At 41.9% G+C, this 22500-nt stretch overlaps 2 protein-coding genes and 2 long non-coding RNA genes across 8 annotated transcripts in view; 2 read left to right on the forward strand and 2 right to left on the reverse strand.

Annotated features, from left to right (window-relative positions):
- Window positions 1-4968, forward strand: part of LOC135102218 (photoreceptor-specific nuclear receptor-like) — an 18442-nt gene extending 13474 nt beyond the window's left edge. The window contains exons 10-12 of the mRNA XM_064007063.1: window positions 843-958; window positions 1448-1696; window positions 4653-4968. The gene's annotated coding sequence lies outside the window, so the exon portion shown is untranslated. The remainder of the gene's footprint in view (window positions 1-842; window positions 959-1447; window positions 1697-4652) is intronic.
- On the reverse strand, window positions 3870-7820 carry LOC135102219 (uncharacterized). Of its 4 annotated transcripts, none has more exons than XR_010269595.1 (7): window positions 7195-7818; window positions 6780-6905; window positions 6565-6667; window positions 5661-5740; window positions 5415-5526; window positions 4704-4809; window positions 3870-4318 (listed from the first exon to the last, which is right to left on the reverse strand). It is a non-coding gene; the product is annotated as an uncharacterized LOC135102219 (long non-coding RNA). The 4 variants fall into 4 exon arrangements; XR_010269594.1 differs by having other exon boundaries at window positions 6775-6905; window positions 7195-7817; XR_010269593.1 differs by having other exon boundaries at window positions 6565-6905; window positions 7185-7820.
- Window positions 7821-8650: 830 nt separating this feature from the next.
- Window positions 8651-20208, reverse strand: LOC135102233 (uncharacterized). 2 transcript variants are annotated; one of them, XM_064007111.1, is made up of 7 exons: window positions 20027-20208; window positions 13043-13167; window positions 12162-12376; window positions 11314-11474; window positions 10324-10451; window positions 9314-9513; window positions 8651-9068 (listed from the first exon to the last, which is right to left on the reverse strand). In XM_064007111.1, exons 2-7 carry the CDS (start codon window positions 13158-13160, stop codon window positions 8895-8897), a joined length of 996 nt encoding a protein of 331 aa, XP_063863181.1. In that variant the 5' UTR covers window positions 13161-13167; window positions 20027-20208; the 3' UTR covers window positions 8651-8894. The 2 variants fall into 2 exon arrangements, with proteins under 2 accessions (XP_063863181.1, XP_063863188.1); XM_064007118.1 differs by lacking the exon at window positions 20027-20208 and adding an exon at window positions 19199-19330.
- The window catches only part of LOC135102247 (uncharacterized), a 6559-nt gene continuing 4229 nt past the window's right edge, over window positions 20171-22500 (forward strand). The window contains exon 1 of the long non-coding RNA XR_010269598.1: window positions 20171-20192. This is a non-coding gene — a long non-coding RNA (uncharacterized LOC135102247). The remainder of the gene's footprint in view (window positions 20193-22500) is intronic.

Consider the following 22500-nt stretch of genomic DNA (forward strand, 5'->3'; position numbering starts at 1 on the left):
AGCAGCAGACAGGGGGTTCCAGAGTTTACCAGAAAAAAGGGCTGATTGTTGAGTATATTTAGATATGTATGAAACTATTAGGCGAAATTAAATATGACAGGATTCTCTAGAGATTAATATGAAAGCCGTCTCTGGGATTCCACAGGGTGGCAGAGAAGGTGAACACATGAAGGGATGTTATTGTCAAGAACGATGACTTGAGAGGAAGAGCAGCAGAGCGAAAACTCTTGAGGCCAATATAAATGAAATGAATGAAGTAAACAGACATGTGGGTTTGGGAATGAAAGGGATGGAGATGAGTGTCTTTGGGTCAGCGCAGCAGCAAGTGCTTAGGTGACTGGGAGAGAAAGAAACGCAGTGTTGAAAGAATATGCACGATGTGAGGATATTACATAAGGGATGGTCAAGAGGCGCAAGATGTTACAGGAAGTGGTGAAGGCCAGGAAAGCAGTGAAGAGAGAGTGAGTGGGGGAGGTGGGGAAGATCTTGGTTCCATCCTTCACGGTACATGTCTGGCTGATGAATCACTGGCCGTTATCGGACACTTGTGCATTCTGATTCCAACTCACCGACGGACCTAGAGCATCAGAACCGATTATATTTTTTTTACATTTGATTCTTGAGCTGCTTATAATTATGGACCGGGTATTTTCGATGGACTCGTGTAGAATCTTAGAAGAAAATACGCATCGAGGCACGAAACATCTGTATTAATATTGATTGATTAAATATACGGCAACAATGAGTCTTAAATCGCCGTGTAAAAACCAGATGGGTGCGAGAACGCGTGGTAGCAGTTAGAAATAAAACCTTGATTGTTTTTTTGCGTTAATCTATTTCAGACTCCTGTTCCTGGACCTTCCCTTGGCTGTGGATACTACGCCACCAGACCAGCCCGCCACGCAGCCTCGAGATCTGTACCTGGAGGAAAGGAACTGAGAAAACAAGGAGGGGAGAGGTGCAGTAAGATTAAAATTGGTTTCTGGTTGAGTCACGTCTGTTCGTCATGAAGTATGATTAACCACATCTTGTTTTAAGTGATGTAAAATATGGATTTGATGAAAAAAACTCATTAATCATATTTGCCAGTCTTTATTGGTGTGTGTGTGTCCGACGATTAACATCTGCAATCAATTAATGTAAAAGAGAGAGAGGGGGAGGTGCAGGGGGGTGGGCTCCACTCATAGCGGGGAGGTTTCCGCAATCACCCCTGGGCTCGAGGGTTGGTGGTCTGGCTGCATCTTGCTTGTAGGCAGTGTTGAGCAGAGGAAAGACTGCAAGTGTTTCATTAAAGGAAGGTGAATTAATCTTTACGGGACTTGTCAAAGGAATTCTTAGGTATATGAATTCTTAGATACCCAAGATTATGCCATTACCCTCAACCTTAGGACAGTTTCGCTAAATCCATAACGAGAACTTGAATAATTAACAGCATTGTCGTTTTCAGGTTTGGGGAAAATGTAAAAATGGCTGACTCCCTGAGGTGTGCTGAGAGGATGAGCGGCTGCAGCAGTCACCCCCTCAGTGGTGCGCCGGTACCTATTCAACACCTCAGACCGCGGGGCTCCACATCCTGCATGCTGCTTTTTTTTTTTTTTCACCGTTTTACTACTGCCTTGGCTCATGGGAATGAGTGTGCCGTGTTTCCTCTTCATTCAGTCTTATTTGCTCCATTGCTCCAGGCATTCCAGGAGCAGTAAGTATTAGGGTGAGCACAGTCTTGAAGGGGATTTGGAGTACAAATACGCTGCTGTACCTGCATGGTTGTGAGCAAGTGCGCAGCGTGCATCAGTGAGGATCCTTAAGATTAACAAGCTGTGACCGATTTTGCTCCTCGTGTGAAGCCCAGGCAAGGGAAAGGAAGCATCAGTATGAACTGACTGATTAACTCAATGAACCCAGCCGAAGCCGAGAAACACAATCCCCATTAGGTAGCCGGCCAGGCGAAGACGGACCCCAAGGGATTTTATCAGGTATACAGGACGAAGAATAAGGATACTGTAGTCCATTAAAGGCAGCAGATGGGGAGCTGGTTAGTTCTGGGGAGGAGATTAGTAAACTTCTGAATGATTATTTTTAACTGTCTTCACCCAGGAAAACATGCAGGATATGCCAGATAGTGAACAGGTGTTTAGAGCAGATGAGAATGAGAAGCTGACACATTTCCATAACTAGGGAGATAGTGGAACAGGAGATAGATAGGCAAAAAAGTTCAGGTCACCAGGACCTGATGAAATATATCCCAGAGTACTTAAGGAATGTAAAGAGATTATTAGTGAGCCGTTAGTTTCTGTCTTTAGGAAATCACTGGAGTCGGGTGAGGTACCAGTAATGTGGAGGCAGGCTAATGTAGTACCCATCTTTAAGAAAGGAGATAAAACTTTAGCGTCTAATTATAGACCTGTCAGCTTAACTTCAGTTGTAGGTAAAATGTTAGATTCAATAATAGCGAGGAACATTAGGGAACATTTAGACAAACATAACTTGATAAATCAGTCACAGCATGGCTTCACGAAGGGGAAGTAGATAATGGTGATAGTTATGACAGTAAGGTGTACGAGGCAGTAGATAATGGTGATAGTTATGATATCTTATATCTGGACTTTAGTAAAGCATTTGACAAGGTACCCCATCAAAGGCTCCTGAGAAAGGTTAGGGCACACGGGATAGATGGGAAGGTGTTAGGCTTGATAGGGTCATGGCTGGGTAACAGGCGACAGAGAGTGGTAATAAACGGCTCGAAATCCGAGTGGGGTCATGTAATTAGTGGGGTGCCACAGGGATCAGTATTAGGGCCATTGTTATTTCTAATATATATCAATGACTTGGATAGTGGAATTAGTAGTGATGTTAGTAAATTTGCGGATGACACAAAGTTAGGTAAATTAATTAGGTCAGAATCGGATGCCATCGCCTTGCAGGCAGACTTAGATAGAATGAATGAATGGACGGATAGATGGCAAATGCAATTTAATATCAATAAATGCAAAGTGCTTAGCGTAGGTAGAGGAAACCCACACAATAGGTACACATTAAACCACCAAACTCTGGTAGGTACAGGGTACGAGAAAGATTTAGGAGTTATAGTTAGCTCTGAACTCCGTCTAGGGAAACAATGCATAGAAGCCAGAAACAAGGCAAATAGGGTAGGTACTAGGATTCATTTTTAAGAGTGTTAAAAGTAGAAGGCCGGAAGTAATATTGAAGTTATATACTTGGCGCTGGTCAGACCTCATCTAGACTACGCTGTGCAGTTCTGGTCCCCACATTACAGGAAAGATATAGGTCTATTAGAATCAGTACAGAGGAGAATGACTAAAAAGGATACAGGGGATGAGGAGTATTCCTTACGAGGCGAGGTTGAAGCTGTTAAATTTACATTCTCTAGAGAGACGTAGGTTAAGAGGGGACCTGATACAAGTCTTTAAGTGGTATAAGGGTTATATAACAAGGGAGATGTAAGCAAAATTCTTAGGATCAGCAACCAAGGTAGAACAAGAAATAACGGGTTCAAGCTTAAAAAATTTAGGTTTAGGAAGGAGATAGGAAAAAACTGGTTCTCAAATAGAGTGGTAGATGAGTGGAACGGACTTGGTAATCATGTAGTTAGTGCTAGGACACTAGAGAGCTTTAAGAGAGAAGATTAGACAAGTTTATGGGGATGGGGATAACAGATGGAAATAGGTAGGTGTGTTTCATACAGGGACTGCCACGTGTAAGCCTGGTCGCTTCTTGCAGCTTCCCTTATTTCTTATGTTCTTATGTGTTCTTTATTACCATTCTGTGCGGGTGGTGTCACTTTCTTGCCTCTCCACCATTCTTTTTCTTTTAAGGAAAAGTGTGGTGAAAAGGGAAAAACAGTAGATATAGAGGCTGGTAGTGGTATGTTTGTTGTTGTAGGAGGGAGTGTCCTTGATTATTGTGGCTTCGTCGTTCGCAGGAGGGAGTGTCCTTGATTATTATAGCTTTATTGTTCGGTGAAGTAAGTGTCTGATGCCGGGCGAGCAGCGTCGTGTCATCGTTTAAGGAAATGTAGTAATCAGGCCTAGCTTGTACATATCGAACATACTAACTAGTATTTGTGATACCTCGGACTCTCCTGAGAACAACTAGAACATTCCCCTAAAAAAAAAAAAAATTGTATTTACTTTATTATGGTGAAGAGGAGTCCGAAGACTTAGAACACTAGGAATAGGAAGCTCGTTACTCGCAACACTGCAAGTCCACAAGTCTGATACACATGGGACAATCGATTTGTATGGGTATCATCTGGTTCTTGGGAGTGCACCACCTGAAGACGCACACCACGGAAGGGCACCTGAAAATATGATAATGCTTTGTCAATAAATAATAATAGTTTCTCAATAAATATTGTGTACTAATATATATATATATATATATATATATATATATATATATATATATATATATATATATATATATATATATATATATATATATATATACACACACACACACGTCGGCAGTCCTAACTACCTGGCTTCTCATTTGGAATTACATAAATGCAAATAAGAATTATGAAATCTTTTAGACGAATTTTACTGCTTAAAAAAAAAAAAATTGCCTAATTCCAAAGGAGATGAAACTGATATGCTTTGATATAATATTATGTACTTAAAAATGGGCATCAGATTTCAGGTTATATGAGCAAAAAATTATACTGCACCACCACAGACACTCACCTTGGTGGAGTCCGGTGAGTGGAGTCCGGGTAGGTGACGCCAAGAGGACGGGGCAGGAACAATGACGACGGACGGACTCTGCAACAGGAACCACCGCCACTGGATGCTGCACAGAGGAGCGGACAGAGAAATGACAAGGTTTCTTAATTTTGCAGCTAATTTTTTCCGTAATAATTCATCCCCTCCCGAAATACAGTGTAAACTAATTTGTGCAGTTTCTCAACATTGTTAATCATAATAAACAACTATTTCACCTAAATTTCTATCCCCTGTTTTATTCCAGGACAGCATACCATAATGATCAGATCAAAATACACCGCCACACACTGAGTCCAAACTAGTATACTGCAATCTCTATGATAACGCATGATCTCATCAGAAAGTGTTTGGGAAGTACCAGTAATAATGAACACAACTAACTTACGGATGCAAGACAGATCTAGGTTTTTAGATGAGGACGCTTACCTCAAAAAAACATCTATACTGATTCCACAAGTCAAACTATCCTCTCCACAAGTCAAACTATCCTCACGTATCAAATACTGGGCAATACACGAACACCATCAGGACCGAGTTACGCGGCCAGTTCCCACCACGCATCTTATCGCTTTACACATTACCACGCTTTTTTTGATATTACACAATATTAGCTGTACTACTTTCAACTAAATAGAATGCACGTTTGATACCTTATCAACACACTTTACTTGCCATGTGCGTCAAGCGAATAATACTGATGGTTCTCCCCCCCCCCCTCCGCCCCCCGTGCCGGCGCTGTCACCACTGATGCAGATGCCACCTGATAGTGGTGATCCGACTCGCCCTGTAAAGTAAAACTTGTAGAAATAATCATCTACAAGTTAATTTTCACTTATAGCTTTACATTGTTATTCCGGGTCAATTTTGGTAGTTAAAAAAAAAGTGAGCTCAATAAGATGATAGGAAACCTACTATTACCTCTAAATGCTTGTGGGGAAGAATCGCGGTGGCTACAGCAGCCGGTTCTCGGCGTCGATTCTGGAAATCTCTCGCCGAGTCTGCAAAAAAAAAAAAAAAAAAAAAAAAAAAAAAAATGCACCCTTGTGAATAAGCACACCTTAACTCCTTTGTGTTCCTATCTACAAATAAACTGACCGAAATAAATTGACCAAAGGAGATTCACACACAACTACCCTTCGGCAGCAGGAAGATGTGAACTGAGGGATGTGATACTGTGATTGTTTTCAATCCTCGATATTTTACTTATTTTTTGAGCCAGCCTGAGTTACAAAATAGGCCTCGTTACAGCAGGGGAGGGAAATATTAAGTTTGGCTGGTGAAAGAGGATGCGGGATGGAGTCTCACCACCCCTACCCACTTCCTGTAGGTTGTAGTCACTGACGATGCCTTTACATTACTTTCATTATGTTCATGTGTAGCTTTTCTTGATTTTTTTTTCGGAAACTTCTTAAAACGAAAAACAACAACAAAAAAACATCAACAAGTATAGCGGCTTTTCATTAATCCTATGAATGGACAATACTTGCACAAATGTATGTAGGTCGGACATCAAAAGGAGCCAAGTCAAATGACAAGGGAAGGGAGGCTGCTGAGCATGACGTGTGGAGGGAGGGAGACGAGATGGAGGAAAGAAGGGAAGGAACAAAGGAGAGAGAGAAGGGAGGAAAGGAACGAATGAGAGAGAAGGGAGGAAAGGAACGAATGAGAGAGAAGGGAGGAAAGGAACGAAGGAGAGAGGAGGAAATGAGAGAACGAGTCAGGAGGAAAAGAGGGTATGAAGGGAGGGAACGATGGAAGATGAAGGAATATTAACAGAAGACCTTCTTACATACAAACAATAATCTGCCTTCTCTCCTCTTACCGTTTATTCCTCCTGTCACGTGCAGGCACGACCTTCATGTCCCTCATGCATTTCTAGTAGTAATCCAGTCGCCTTGCATTGAGCCTTGCGCCGTATCTCAAACCTATGATACAGTTTAAGTTATTTGTCAAGCTTTTTCCTTTTTGTTTTTATTACTCTGCTGACATTTTACCAAGGACTTAACATTATTGCATAAAAACACTTCATAACCAAACATCATTCCTGTAGTTGCCACGTGCGTCAAGCGAATAACACTGAGAAGTCTCCCCCCACCCCGCACCCCGTGCCGGCGCTGTCACCACTGATGCAGATGCCACCTGTTAGTAATGATCCGACTCGCCCTGTAAAGTAGAACGTTTAACTAGTAGAAATAATCATCTACAAGTTAATTTCCACTTATAGCTTTACATTGTTATTCCGTGTCAATGCATAAAACTACTTTATAACCAAACATCATTCCTGTAGTTGCAGTTGCAAAATACGGGCCTTTGGTAATCCATACTCTTCGCAAGCGACGCACATTTTCACTTTAATTATCTACCATTAATCTTTATTCATTCTTAAATTTACTTAAAAAAAAATATATTGGAGTTAAAGTGAGATTATTGGAAAAAACTCACCACAACTCACCAGCAGAGTCAGCAACAGCACTTGTAACACACTTGGAGGGGAATCTTGAGGAGCGCGGACAGGAAGATAAAGAAAACTGATAAAAGGTAAACTTGAAAGCAAGGAGGAAAGACGACAGGCAAGACACACACGCATCCTTCTCACACACCCGCCGCTTCCAAACTGAGTGACTGACAAACTGGTTCCCTCTCTCAAAGCTTTCCGTTGTCTCATTCTTGTCTCGAAATCTTGAACAAGGAGACCACCAAAAAATCAATCAATCAGTGCTCAACCATACTATCAAGACACCTGTAATCTCTTGATTACTTCATGGCTACAGTACCGCAGGTGGCGAGGTAACACACGGATAATTCTAGACTGTTCCCTCTCTTAAAGCTTTATTGTCTCCTTCTTGTCTCGAAAACCTGAACGAGGGAACCACCAAACATAAATGAATCAGCCCTCACCCAGACACCTGTAAGCTCTTAATTACTCCAAGGCTACAGTTTCACAGATGGCAGAGTAACACACGGATAATTCTAAGCTCTGTTGAAAGATGACGTGTGGCAGTGTTTTATGACACAAGCTATCTGAATCACTGCTGTGTCGTCCTCTCTACACTCAGCTGGAGGCGGTGACACCGTGGCCCATGAGGAGAGAATAATCCAACTATGTACTGTTCATTAAAACTGTTGTGGATCTATTTGATGTTTTGTTATTTTGTTTACTTCTCTGGACATTACATTGTACACTATTTTGTATTTTGTTTCTTTATATTATGTATTTTATTATGTAGTATGCATTAGCCATTTTGTATTATGTATTATTTTGCATCATGGATTTTTTTTTTTTTTTTTTGTGTGTGTGTGTGCATTTCATTTGCATATATGTAACCTAGCCACTAGGAGGGCAAGCCAGTGCTACCCAGTGCCCCTTCTAACTCCGGATAGATATGGAGGATCACGTCAGGAGGAACTCGCTACGTAAACCCTTCGTTAAGTCGTCATGGGCATTAGAGTGACCCGCTACCATAACAGGGACGGGCGAGGGCGATTATCTCAGGCACATGCTTGCAATGAACTCAAGATATATATTAACATTCATTACATGTGACCGTGATGTCTTGTAACCATAGAATCACAAAAACAATGTGAAAGTTATTTATATTTACATTAAAACCGTACTGCTTGTGTTTATGCTTCCTCTCTTGTATGTTTTATGCATATCCCAGTTCGAGTGCATATTGATTCCATATACATTTCTCACTTCCTCATCCCAGTAGCTCAAAACACAGAAGTATCTATGCAAGGAAGTTCCTGTGAGCCACTAAGGGCCGCGGCACTGAGCTGGAAGCACGTGACTCCTCATTGAGTGGTTCAGGCATTATGTATACGTGTGTTTTCATTCGAGACCTTTGGTACGTTATTTCAACAGTGAGTGCAATATTAATTCTAAATGGTAGGTAAACACAATGTTATGGTACTGTTTCCTGTTTTGTTCGTATTTATTTTGTCTAATATCACTTAAACACTTAAACACTTAAATATTTAAACACTTTGTTTGTCAAAGATAGCGTACATTTATTTCTTGTAAGTGATGGCAAGACAAACAGCCCTTCATAAGCTAAGGCTTTCTTGGGCAAAAGGGATAAAACTATGAGAAAAAAAGAAAAAAAGAAAAAAACTCTGATTGTTAAAAAGGAGTAACGTGACTCAACAAAACTACGTGAAAGCGCGGACACATTTCCTCATGGCAGTGTTAACAAAGCGGTACAACTGAACACCCGTATCGGCAGTGAGGTCAGTGGCGCCTTTGTTCTGGTAGAAGGCGATGCTCTGCGTGTTCCAGGAAAGCACAACAAACTCAAAGTGGCTGCCCCCCAGCTTAACACCACGCTGGAAACGAGAAGATTGTCCTGCTTGATGACAGGGCTTAAAAAAAATCATTGGGAAAAATTGCCTAATTTACTACTACTATTACTACTACTACTAATACTAATACTACTAATACTACTACTATTACTACTGCTGTTGCCGCTACTACTACTACTACTGCTACTATTACTACTCTATAGCCTAGTGTTGTAATGGTTAATGTATTGAACCATTGTGAAAGAAACTCCTTAATGAGTAACACTCACCTGAGCAATCTGAGCCATGAGGGCGGACCCGAGGCCCTGGCCACGGTGGTCTAGCTTCACGTATAAGTCTTCCAGACACATACCAATCCCATGACGGGAGAAAGTCGGGTAGAACATCGCGTAGCCCACCAGCTCTCCATCAATCTCTGACACAAAGCACTCGAAGAATGTGCCTTGAGGTGGCGAGTCGGTCACTAAAGCTGCAAGGGGGTTCATTACGGTTGAGGACACATGTATGGAGTATGCTTCACATGTCTGGGGGGGTTCCACTCATACTGCTCTTCTAGACAGGGTGGAATCAAAAGCTTTTCGTCTCATCAACTCCTCTCCTCTAACTGACTGTCTTCAGCCTCTCTCTCACCGCCGCAATGTTGCATATCTAGCTGTCTTCTACCGCTATTTTCATGCTAACTGCTCTTCTGATCTTGCTAACTGCATGCCTCCCCTCCTTCCGCGGCCTCGCTGCACAAGACTTTCTTCTTTCTCTCACCCCTATTCTGTCCACCTCTCTAACGCAAGAGTTAACCAGTATTCTCAATCATTCATCCCTTTCTCTGGTAAACTCTGGAACTCCCTGCCTGCTTCTGTATTTCCACCTTCCTGTGACTTGAGTTCCTTCAAGAGGGAGGTTTCAAGACACTTATTCATCAATTTTTGACCACTGCTTTGACCCTTTTATGGGACTGGCATTTCAGTGGGCATATTTTTGTATTGGATTTTTGTTGCCCTTGGCCAGTGTCCTTCCTACATAAAAAAAAAAAAAAAACACATACACACAAAACTGTCACTAATGAGATGCGCATCGATGTCGCATATATAAAGCATAATAAATAAACCTTATTTACAGCAGCACACATCATCACACTGAAGACTGGCAGTGGTAGAACAGAGTGATCAGCTTGAAGAGCCTGACTATCTCAATGATAACAGGAGCGATGTAGTGAGGCAAACACCTACAAAGACACTCATCTGATCTTAGGTGCTGCAACAAGACCCGCTTTAATACCTACTGTGAGCATTAATCTGTGGAGCATCAGACATGTTTTCATAGTCCGCCAACTCTTGAATCATGACCATCACGTCTGCCATGTCCTTAGAAGTGGCTAGGCGCACCTGTGGGTGTCCTCGGCCTCCATATCTGTGAATAAGCAACTCTTGCCAGACAGAACCAAATAAACAAACGCCTCAGGAAAAAAGCAGTTAAACAATATTAATTTTTGCTACATATGAGATCCCAGTTAGTTTAATATAGATACAATCGCAATCATGTCCAATTATACTTAAATACATTTTTAAGTTAGTCTTCAGTTGTGTACCCAATAAGAGTATAGATAGATGTGACACTCATATGCGATGTTCACCAGTACTACATGATTCACTCCACGGCAAAACCGAGAAATGGTTCATAAGAAGAGTGTTCAAACATGCGTGTGTTGCCCCGTGATAGCTACCGTGGGCCTGCGTCTAGAAAGGCCCCACTTTTGAACCCCTGCCTCGTCCTGTGTTGGGTGGCTTAGGAGTTATGGCTTGTCAGTGTACTAGATAATGACATGACAGCCTATTATATTAAGACAAAGGTTACTTTTTATTGGACTCCCTCAGGCATCCAAACCTAAAGTGAATACGCTCCCTTTACTTACCGGTAGATGTAGAGTAGATTTAATTCTCTGTTACTCTGTATTCAGTTGACGTCTACGTGTTCAGTTCTATCTTGTAACTGATTGTGCCTAATTATTAACAGTGAATTTGAGTTGGTTTCTTACCTTGTATTTCATTGCTTTGTTCTATATCCCCATCCTTAACGTGACTTTGAACCTAAGTAAGATACAACTATCGTAATATTATTTACTATTTAGTACATACATTAATACTGCATTCATTTGTATTCTGTATGAAAAATTATAAGCATTCAAAATGACCGATACGTGTGCAGTAAAACGATCAGGCAAGAATCCATGTAAGTCCGGAACATCAAGTGCACACCTAAGAATGTTACTCACTTGGTCTCCATTTCCATCGACTTAAAATCCAAGGAGAAGATATGCCAGTCCTCAGATTCCGTAACATTCTCAGCACCAAGTTTCTCAAAGAGCTCCATGGCTGCCCTGTTTTCCTTATGCAGCCTCAAGTCACACTGATTACATCCCATGTTGACTGCAGCCTGCCAGCGTAAAGGAAATTAACAAGAGAATACAAGAAAATAAGAAACGTTACAAGAAGCCACCATGCCTCTGTAAACTATGAAGTAACTTCACATGTATGGGGACGTTCTACTCATAACGCTCTTCTAGACAAGGTAGAATCAAAAGCATTTCGTCTTATCAACTTCTCTCCTCTAACTGAAAGTATTCAGACTCTCTCGTCACCTCGATGTTGCATCTCTTGCTATCTTCTATCATTATTTTCATGCTAAGTGCTCTTTTCATCTTACTAACTGCACGCCTTCCCTTCTCCCGCGGCCTCACTGCACAAGATTTCCTGTTTTCTCTCCTCCCTGTTCTGCCCACCTCTCTAATGAAAGAGTTACCCGGGATGCTGAATCATTCATCCCTTTCTTCTTGGTAAACTCTGGAACTTTCTGTCTGCTTTTGTATTTCCTCTTTCTTATGACTTGAACTCTTTCACGAGGAAGGTTTCAAGACACTTATCCTCCAATTCTGGATGATCCTTTTTTGACCTCTCTTTAAGAACTAGCACTCTCAGTAATTTCTTTTTTCTTCACTTTTGTTCCCCTTGGCCAGTGGTCCTCTTACATTAAAAAAATAAAAAAATAAAAAAAATAAAATACACCTCACTGTAGCCAACTTTACCCACACTCATTTATCTCGAAGAGTGCTGAGAGACACACCTGCATCAGTTCTCTGCACAAGTGTGTTGCCACACCTAAGCGACGGCATGCAGGGACCACATATAAATCCTTGATGTACATGGCGCGGCCCAACCAAGGGGTGTACCCACGGTGCGCCAGAATGTACCCATCCAGTTCCCCTTCATGGGTCTCTTTCCTCTCTGCTACAAATGCCATGACCACCGCTGCTGGACCCCAGCCGCCCTCTGCCAGAACTGAAAAAAAAAATAAAAATAAATAACTAAATAAATAAATAAATAAATAAGTAAATGAAAATAAATAAATAAATAAATGATAATAATAATAATAATAATAATAATAATAATAATAATAATAATAATAATAATAATAATAATAATAATGATAATAGTAATAATAATATTAATAAATAAAACAAAATAAATAAATAAATAAATAAAATAATAATAATGCTTCTGGATAACTGTTTTCTTCTCTCACACTCAGATCGCTTCCTGGCTCTGTACAGCATATGGTTTGGGGCTGCAGTGGGAATCCAGTGAGGTTTTCTTGACGACTATCTCAACAGGAAATAAAAAATTCAAGCAGAGAAGCTACAGTATGCATTCTGATTTCCCTCTCTCCCTTCCTCCCTATCCCCTCCCTTCCTTCTCTCCCTCCACCCCCATCCCGCCTCTCTCTCTCTCTCTCTCTCTCTCTCTCTCTCTCTCTCTCTCTCTCTCTCTCTCTCTCTCTCTCTCTCTCTCTCTCTCTCTCTATCTATCTATCTATCTATCTATCTATCTATCTATCTATCTTGGTTTCTTTGGTCAGTGAATATAAAGGCCATGATTGCATAACATCACCTCGCCTCTTTATTGAGGTGATCACTGAGTACCAGTGTAGCTGGTGTACAGCCATACCTTCATGAGTGAGGTGGGATGGAAGGACAGTATTCTGCTCTGCTGCTTGTTGCTGCATCAGCTCAAAGATCTTCTTGGCATCAGTCTTCCTTGCCTCCCGTATGTTGACACCAGCCATGGCTCACCTAAAGACAATTGTTTCTGTTCAACGCAGACCAATGATCCTATTCACATTATATGTGCATGCTCCACAGATTATAATTTCACAAAAAAGTACAGACGGTTCTAGACTTGATGAAACAGTCTTCCTACCTTTATCTTTTATTATCTATTACTTGTATGTACACGCTCCACAGATTATGATTTCACAAAAGGACTACATTTCCCACTGTGCAAGAACTATGAGTATGTACCTTTCATCAGAGAGACTGGCACGGTAATAGCAATATGGCATTTTTTTTTTTATGTAGGAAGGACACTGACCAAGGGCAACAAAAATCCAATAAAAAAGTATGCCCACTGAAATGCCAGTCCCATAAAAGGGTCAAAGCAGTAGTCAAAAATTGATGAATAAGTGTCTTGAAACATCCCTCTTGAAGGAATTCAAGTCATAGGAAGGTGGAAATACAGAAGCAGGCAGGGAGTTCCAGAGTTTACCAGAGAAAAGGATGAATGATTGAGAATACTGGTTAACTCTTGCGTTAGAGAGGTGGACAGAATAGGGGTGAGAGAAAGAAGAAAGTCTTGTGCAGCGAGGCCGCGGGAGGAAGGGAGACATGCAGTTAGCAAGGTCAGAAGAGCAGTTAGCATGAAAATAGCGGTAGAAGACAGCTAGAGATGCAACATGGCGGCGGTGAGAGAGAGGCTGAAGACAGTCAGTTAGAGGAGAGGAGTTGATGAGACGAAAAGCTTTTGATTCCACCCTGTCTAGAAAAGCAGTATGAGTGGAACCACCCCAGACATGTGAAGCATACTCCATACATGGACGGATAAGGTCCTTGTACAGAGTTAGCAGCTGGGGGGTGAGAAAAACTGGCTGAGACGTCTCAGAACACCTAACTTCATAGAAGCTGTTTTAGCTAGAGATGAGATGTGAAGTTTCCAGTTCAGATTATAAGTAAAGGACAGACTGAGGATGTTCAGTGTAGAAGAAGGGGACAGTTGAGTGTCATTGAAGAAGAGGGGATAGTTGTCTGGAAGGCTGTGTCGAGTTGATAGATGGAGGAATTGAGTTTTTGAGGCATTGAACAATACCAAGTTCGCTCTACCCCAATCAGAAATTTTAGAAAGATCAGAAGTCAAGCGTTCTGTGGCTTTCCTGCGTGAAATGTTTACCTTCTGAAGGGTTGGACGTCTATGAAAAGACGTGGAAAAGTGCAGGGTGGTATCATCAGCGTAGGAGTGGATAGGACAAGAAGTCTGGTTTAGAAGATCATTAATGAATAACAAGAAGATAGTGGGTGACAGGACAGAACCCTGAGGAACACCACTGTTAATAGATTTAGGAAAAGAGCAGTAACCGTCTGCCACAGCTGCAAAAGAACGGTCAGAAAGGAAACTTGAGATGGAGTTACAGAGAGAAGGATAGAAGCCGTAGGAGGGTAGTTTGGAAATCAAAGCTTTGTGCCAGACTCTATCAAAAGCTTTTGATATGTCCAAGGCAACAGCAAATGTTTCACCAAAATCTCTAAAAGAGGATGACCAAGACTCAGTAAGGAAAGCCAGAAGATCACCAGTAGAGCGGCCTTGACGGAACCCATAATGGCGATCAGATAGAAGGTTGTGAAGTGATAGATGTTTAAGAATCTTCCTGTTGAGGATAGATTCAAAAACTTTAGATAGGCAGGAAATTAAAGCAATAGGACGGTAGTTTGAGGGATTAGAACGGTCACCCTTTTTAGGAACAGGTTGAATGTAGGCAAACTTCCAGCAAGAAGGAAAGGCAGATGTTGACAGACAGAGCTGAAAGAGTTTGACTAGGCAAGATGCAAGCACGGAGGCACAGTTTCGGAGAACAATAGGAGGGACCCCATCAGGTCCATAAGCCTTCCGAGGGTTTAGGCCAGCGGGGGCATGAAAAACATCATTACGAAGAATTTTAATACGTGGTATGAAGTAGTCAGAGGGTGGAGGAGAAGGAGGAACAAGCCCAGAATCGTCCAAGGTAGAGTTTTTAGCAAAGGTTTGAGCGAAGAGTTCAACTTTAGAAATAGATGTGATAGCAGTGGTGCCATCTGGTTGAAATAAAGGGGGGAAAGAAAAAGCAAAGTTATTGGAGATATTTTTTAGCTAGATGCCAGAAGTCACGAGGGGAGTTAGAACTTGAAAGGTTTTGACACTTTCTGTTAATGAAGGAGTTTTTGGCTAGTTGGAGAACAGACTTGGCATGGAGGCAGTAGGACACCTGCCGAAACGATAATTACTCCCAGTGAGGTCTAAAGCACTGTTCAGGGGGTGCTGTGAACTTATCATTAAACCCAGCTGTGACCTCACTGAACGTTTCCCTTTGTGTCTCACAACACAATGGGGCAGTCACAGCCTGCCCTCTAAAGACAACTCTCTTCCTCCACACAAAACTACAAGCACCTAATAACACACACACCCTTCACTCAAAAATTTTAAAATCATCATGGCGACTCCTACACCAGCCTCGGAGTCCCCATCTGGGGAGGGGACCATAAATGTCCCCAGGTCGGACTGCCTTTCTGTCGACGACCCTAAGTGTCTTGACACCCCCCTCAACTTTTTCTTCATTAACTTCTGCAACATTCGCGGTCTAAGATCTAATGTTCAATCTGTAGAACACCACCTCTCCTCTTCTAAACCTCATCTTCTTTTCCTCACTGAAACTCAGGTGTCTGAGGCAACTGAGAGTAGCCCCTTTTCTGTTTCCTCCTACTTTCTCTATCCTCATTTTCGATCCAAAGCTGGATGCTGCGTTTATGTGCGCAATGACTTAACCTGCTCTCGTGCCCACGCTCTTGAATCTTCCGAGTTTTCCACCATCTGGCTACGACTACAGAGTCACTCTCATACTAAATTTATCTGTGCTGTATACCTCTCTCCTAACTCCTCTGACTATAAGAAATTCTTTGACTACTTAACTTCCAAAGTGGAGCACATTCTGACCCTCTTCCCTTTTGCAGAGATCTCCATTCTTGGAGATTTCAATGTTCACCACCAGCTTTGGCTTTCCTCTCCCTTCACTGACCATCCTGGTGAACTAGCCTACAACTTTGCTATCCTCCATGACCTAGAGCAATTGGTGCAACACCCTACTCGCATTCCTGACCGTCTTGGAGATACGCCCAACATTCTTGACCTTTTCCTGACCTCTAATCCTTCTGCTTATGCTGTCACCCTTTCTTCTCCGTTGGGCTCCTCCGATCACAATCTCATATCTTTATCTTGTCCTATCACTCCAATCCCTCCTCAGGATCCCCCTAAGCGAAGGTGCCTCTGGCGTTTTGCCTCTGCCAGTTGGGGGGACCTGAGGAGGTATTTTGCTGATTTTCCTTGGAATGACTACTGCTTCCGTGTCAGAGACCCGTCTTTGTGTGCTGAGCGCATAACAGAGGTGATAGTGTCTGGCATGGAGGCGTACATTCCTCACTCTTTTTCTCGTCCTAAACCTTCTAAACCTTGGTTTAACACAGCTTGTTCTCGTGCTATACATGATAGAGAGGTGGCCCACAAAAGGTACTTAAGCCTTCCATCACCAGAATCTCATGCACTTTATATTTCTGCCCGGAACCATGCCAAGTCTGTTCTCCAACTAGCCAAAAACTCCTTCATTAACAGAAAATGTCAAAACCTTTCAAGATCTAACTCCCCTCGTGATTTCTGGCATCTAGCCAAAAATATATCCAATAACTTTGTTTCTTCTTCTTTCCCTCCTCTACTTCAACCAGATGGCACCACTGCTATCACATCTATTTCTAAAGCTGAACTCTTTGCTCAAGCCTTTGCTAAAAACTCTACCTTGGACGATTCTGGGCTTGTTCCTCCCTCTCCTCCACCCTCTGACTACTTCATGCCACGTATTAAAATTCTTCGCAATGATGTTTTCCATGCCCTCGCTGGCCTAAACCCTCGGAAGGCTTATGGACCTGATGGGGTCCCTCCTATTGTTCTCCGAAACTGTGCCTCCGTGCTTGCACCTTGCCTAGTCAAACTCTTTCAGCTCTGTCTGTCAACATCTACCTTTCCTTCTTGCTGGAAGTTTGCCTACATTCAACCTGTTCCTAAAAAGGGTGACCGTTCTAATCCCTCAAACTACCGTCCTATTGCTTTAATTTCCTGCCTATCTAAAGTTTTTGAGTCTATCCTCAACAGGAAGATTCTTAAACATCTATCACTTCACAACCTTCTATCTGATCGCCAGTATGGGTTCCGTCAAGGCCGCTCTACTGGTGATCTTCTGGCTTTCCTTACTGAGTCTTGGTCATCCTCTTTTAGAGATTTTGGTGAAACTTTTGCTGTTGCCTTGGACATATCAAAAGCTTTTGATAGAGTCTGGCACAAAGCTTTGATTTCCAAACTACCCTCCTACGGTTTCTATCCTTCTCTCTGTAACTTCATCTCAAGTTTCCTTTCTGACCGTTCTATTGCTGCTGTGGTAGACGGTCACTGTTCTTCTTCTAAATCTATTAACAGTGGTGTTCCTCAGGGTTCTGTCCGGTCACCAACTCTCTTCTTATTATTCATTAATGATCTCCTAAACCAAACTTCTTGTCCTATCCACTCCTACGCTGATGATACCACCCTGCACTTTTCCACGTCTTTTCATAGACGTCCAACCCTTCAGGAGGTAAACATAGCATGCACGGAAGCCACAGAACGCCTGACTTCTGATCTTTCTAAAATTTCTGATTGGGGCAGAGCAAACTTGGTATTGTTCAATGCCTCAAAAACTCAATTCCTCCATCTATCAACTCGTCACAACCTTCCAGACAACTATCCCCTCTTCTTCAATGACACTCAACTGTCCCCCTCTTCTACACTGAACATCCTCGGTCTGTCCTTTACTTATAATCTGAACTGGAAACTTCACATCTCATCTCTAGCTAAAACAGCTTCTATGAAGTTAGGTGTTCTGAGACGTCTCCGCCAGTTTTTCTCACCCCCCCCCCCCAGCTGCTAACTCTGTACAAGGGCCTTATCCGTCCATGTATGGAGTACGCTTCACATGTCTGGGGGGGTTCCACTCATACTGCTCTTCTAGACAGGGTGGAATCAAAAGCTTTTCGTCTCATCAACTTCTCTCCTCTAACTGACTGTCTTCAGCCTCTCTCTCACCGCCGCAATGTTGCATATCTAGCTGTCTTCTACCGCTATTTTCATGCTAACTGCTCTTCTGATCTTGCTAACTGCATGCCTACCCTCCTTCCGCGGCCTCGCTGCACAAGACTTTCTTCTTTCTCTCACCCCTATTCTGTCCACCTCTCTAACGCAAGAGTTAACCAGTATTCTCAATCATTCATCCCTTTCTCTGGTAAACTCTGGAATTCCCTGCCTGCTTCTGTATTTCCACCTTCCTATGACTTGAATTCCTTCGAGAGGGAGGTTTCAAGACACTTATCCACCAATTTTTGACCACTGCCTTGACCCTTTTACGGGACTGGCATTTCAGTGGGCATTTTTTTTTATTGATTTTTGTTGCCCTTGGCCAGTGTCCTTCTTACATAAAAAAAATAAATAAATAGAAAAAAAATAAACGCCTTGCTCTCCATATCAGAATATCAATATGAAGGTCACTGAGAAGAACACAACATGAATGCACGATAAACTATCGCTCTGGTTCGTATTCAGAGACACTCCCCGCCTCACCTTCACTACATTCAAAAGGCTCTAGTTGAAGTGAGACGTCTTTTTAAGGGAGTTTTTTTTTATGATTTTAGTGGCAGATTAACGAGATTTTCACATACAGGAGAACAGTCTTGAGAATCCGGCTAATCATCTCTGTGGCCCTTGAAAATAATCGTGGTGAGAAAGCAGAGCGTTTCTGAAAACGGGCGTGTCCCGTCAATTGCCAAGTTGACATAGATATTTACAGTGCTCACTGGTGTTTAACTTCTGCTTTCATATCTTAGCGTCATGTCCATGCATTAATAAATCACCAAATAGTAATGTTAAATGTGTGTAGAAATTTTTTCTGTTGTCTATGTAAGTACGTACAAGTAACAAAAAATTGCGGGAGACAAGCAAAGTTCTGACCAGCCAGTGGGGATGAGACGAGACGAACGAGAGTGAAATCAATGCACGAGCAATCATTCTTGGGGCAACCCACACAGACCATCCCAAGGCCACGTCCTTGATGCAACAACGAGTACAGGCCCAAGTGCTGTTGATCGTGATGTCTTTTTACCAAACGTTGTAATCTGAGAGAGAGAGAGAGAGAGAGAGAGAGAGAGAGAGAGAGAGAGAGAGAGAGAGAGAGAGAGAGAGAGAGAGAGAGTTTTTTTTACAAAGAAGTCCCTATTCTCCACCCTGGGCTTTCCGTCTTCCTGTACTGCTCCAGACTGTGACCGACTAGTATTAATGCCCTGCTTGCTGTTGGATCTCGCATTTTTCTTGTAAGCTTGTCAATGAAATAATGATGATGATGATGATGATGATGATGATGATGATGATAATAATAATAATAATAATGATAATAATAATAATAATGATAATAATAATAATAATAATAATAATAATAATAATAATAATAATAATAATAATAATAATAATGATAATAATAACAATAATAATGCTAAGTTCTTATGTAGCAGCTATTGGTGTTTCCTCAGAGGCACAGTAAATGACGCATAATACAGCATTATGAGGGTTTGGGATCAGACAAGAGTGACAAGGCAAAGATGACAACATTTTTTGTGTTTTGCACCATCATGTGAAAACACGTCCCTTAACTTACCCCCTGCTGCTTTAATGATGTCTTATCCGTTGGTTTAAAAACTTTCAGACTCCTCCAGATATTTCATTTGAAAGGCTTAGAATTCTTACATGCAACAGATCATTATAATATTGAAGAGAAATACTTACCGTTCTTTCTTTTTCACGAAATGTCAATAAAGGCCCGTTATAGTTAGACTTGTGTCCACTTCACAGGCACTCTCGATAGGCAGTACCGTCGATGCTTTTCTCAGTTCTATGCGAGTTGCAGCTCCCGAAAGTCTTCTTGAGAGTAGCTACAGCAATACTCTCAGCGGTGGGTCCACACGACTGTTGGCAGTGTTGATAAAAGTACGATAACTGAGTTGCCATTTAGTAGCATTCTTTAGAGGATGCGACACAAAGTTTGCTGCGGTATCATCAGTTAGGTCAAAAGGACATGAGAAAATGAAAAATAAGAATAGAAAGAGTCCGATAAGTGGACGGCAAAGTGAACCGGGGGATCACAGCAAACATATGAAAAATTACAGACAATATGTTCCAGTTCTGTAAAGTCATGAAGTTCTCGATGGTTAAGTGGAGATGTGTTGATGCAATGACCAAGCGAGACGCGCACGCGAGGGAAAGCATTCCCACTCTCGAGCTGGTAATGATAGTGAACATGAACTTTAATTTGATACTGTGGTCTGTTTGTTGTGTGGCCTGTGGCGGTGACGTTCCCAGTTTCATTAGTCTCTTGTGAAACAATGGGCAATGGCACGCCTCATTAGGTCCTCAGTTTCACGAAACTCGTGTGTATTTACGCATGTTGTACATGCTGCTTTCTTGTCTCCTTGCTCGCCACCTCCGTGTCCACATCCTCCTATTCCTTTTCGCTTTAACTTGCTTTTACGCAGCAACTGCATACACTCTGAAATATTCAGTCCCCACCAAACATGTTGTCGAGTAATCAGTTTGTCAGTTATATAAGGCACAACGCCTCTCAACCATTGTTTTCTGTCGCCCTGACACACAAGTGCATTCCTTTTACTTGCAGGTGCACGAGCTGACAACTTACAATCGTGCGTGACCGAACAGTTCTCTGGTAAACTCTGGAACTCCCTGCCTGCTTCTGTATTTCCACCTTCCTATGACTTGAATTCCTTCAAGAGGGAGGTTTCAAGACACTTATCCTTCAATTTTTTACTGCTGCTTTGGACCCTTTTATGGGACTGGCATTTCAGTGGGCATTTTTTTTTTTATTGGATTTTTGTTGCCCTTGGCCAATGTCCCTCCTACATAAAAAAAAAAAAAAAAAAAAAATCATCCACTTTCAGATCACCCAATCTGACTACCAACCTAACCGCCTATCGCTAGATTACAAAATTTCCTTACTCGCTTGTGAGGAGGAATCACACAAAGGGCATCACCTCAGAAAGTTTACTTTAGGGTTTAAGTCAAGCATACAAAAGTCATTATTGAAAAGCATGTCATTCAGAAAATTAATGACGTAATTCTCTTCAACTACGCGTATGATACTCTATAAGAAAGTCATACATTCAGCAGTGTACGGGCATAAATGTACTGCTTACGTAAATGACGATTATGTTATACCGCTTTTTTTTCCCCTAACGTTTAAAATGTAAAACCAGTGTCAGTACACTGTAATTTGAAATTCAAAAGTTTTGTCACAAATCTGCTTCAGAAAAGAATTAAACATATCTGGTAATATGTAGGTATTGTTGAGGTACCCATCCCCAGGATTCTGTCCTGTCATCCACTCTCTTCGTATTATTCATCAATGATCTTGTAAACCAAACTTCTTGCCCTATCCACTCCTAAGCTGATGATACTACCCTACACTTTTCCACGTCTTTTCGTAGACGTCCAACCCTCCAGGAAATATACAGCTCACGCAGGGAAGCCACAGAACGCCTGACTTCTGATCTCTCTAAAATTTCTGATTGGGGCAAAGCAAATTTAATATTGTTCAATGCCTAAAAAACTCAATTCCTCCATCTATCAACTCGACACAACCTTCCAGATAACTATCCCCTCCTCTTCAATGACACTCAGCCGTCTCTCTCTTCTACACTAAACATCCTCGGTCTGTCCTTTACTTATAATCTAAACTAAAAACTACACATCTCATCTCTAGCTAAAAGTTTCTATGAAGTTAGGTGTTCTGAGTCGTTTCCGCCAGTTTTTCTCACCCCCTCCACAACACTGCCAACCCTGTACAAGGGCCTTATCCGTCCATGTATGGAGTATGCCTCACATGTATGGGGGGTGGGTGTTCTACTCATACCGCTCTTTTAAGCAGGGTGGAATCAAAAGCTTTTCATTTTATCAACGTCTCTCCTCTAAATGACTGTCTTCAGCCTCTCTCTCATCGCCACAATGTTGCATCTCTTGCTATCTTCTACCGGTATCTTCATGCTAACTGCTCTTTTGATCTTGCTAACTGCATGCCTCCCCTTATCCCGCGGCCTTGCTGCACAAGATTTTCTTCTTTATCTCATCCGTATTCTGTCCACCTCTTTAATGCAAAAGTTAACCAGTATTCTCAATCATTCATTCCTTTCTCTGGTAAACTCCGGAACTCCCTGCCTGCTTTTGTATTTCCTACTTCCTATGACTTGAAC

The sequence above is a fragment of the Scylla paramamosain genome, chromosome 1 (assembly GCF_035594125.1).
Source record: "Scylla paramamosain isolate STU-SP2022 chromosome 1, ASM3559412v1, whole genome shotgun sequence".
Classification (NCBI taxonomy): domain Eukaryota; kingdom Metazoa; phylum Arthropoda; class Malacostraca; order Decapoda; family Portunidae; genus Scylla; species Scylla paramamosain.

Excerpts from the sequence above, each read along its gene's own strand:
- LOC135102233 (XM_064007111.1), bottom strand. The coding sequence starts at position 13,160 with ATGGCTGGTGTCAACATACGGGAGGCAAGGAAGACTGATGCCAAGAAG. Across the intron at positions 9,514-10,323 it reads TCCACAGATTAATGCTCACA|CTTTAGTGACCGACTCGCCA; the intron begins GTAGGTATTAAA and ends ACCCCCTTGCAG. Across the intron at positions 9,069-9,313 it reads TCATGGCTCAGATTGCTCAG|CGTGGTGTTAAGCTGGGGGG; the intron begins GTGAGTGTTACT and ends TCTCGTTTCCAG.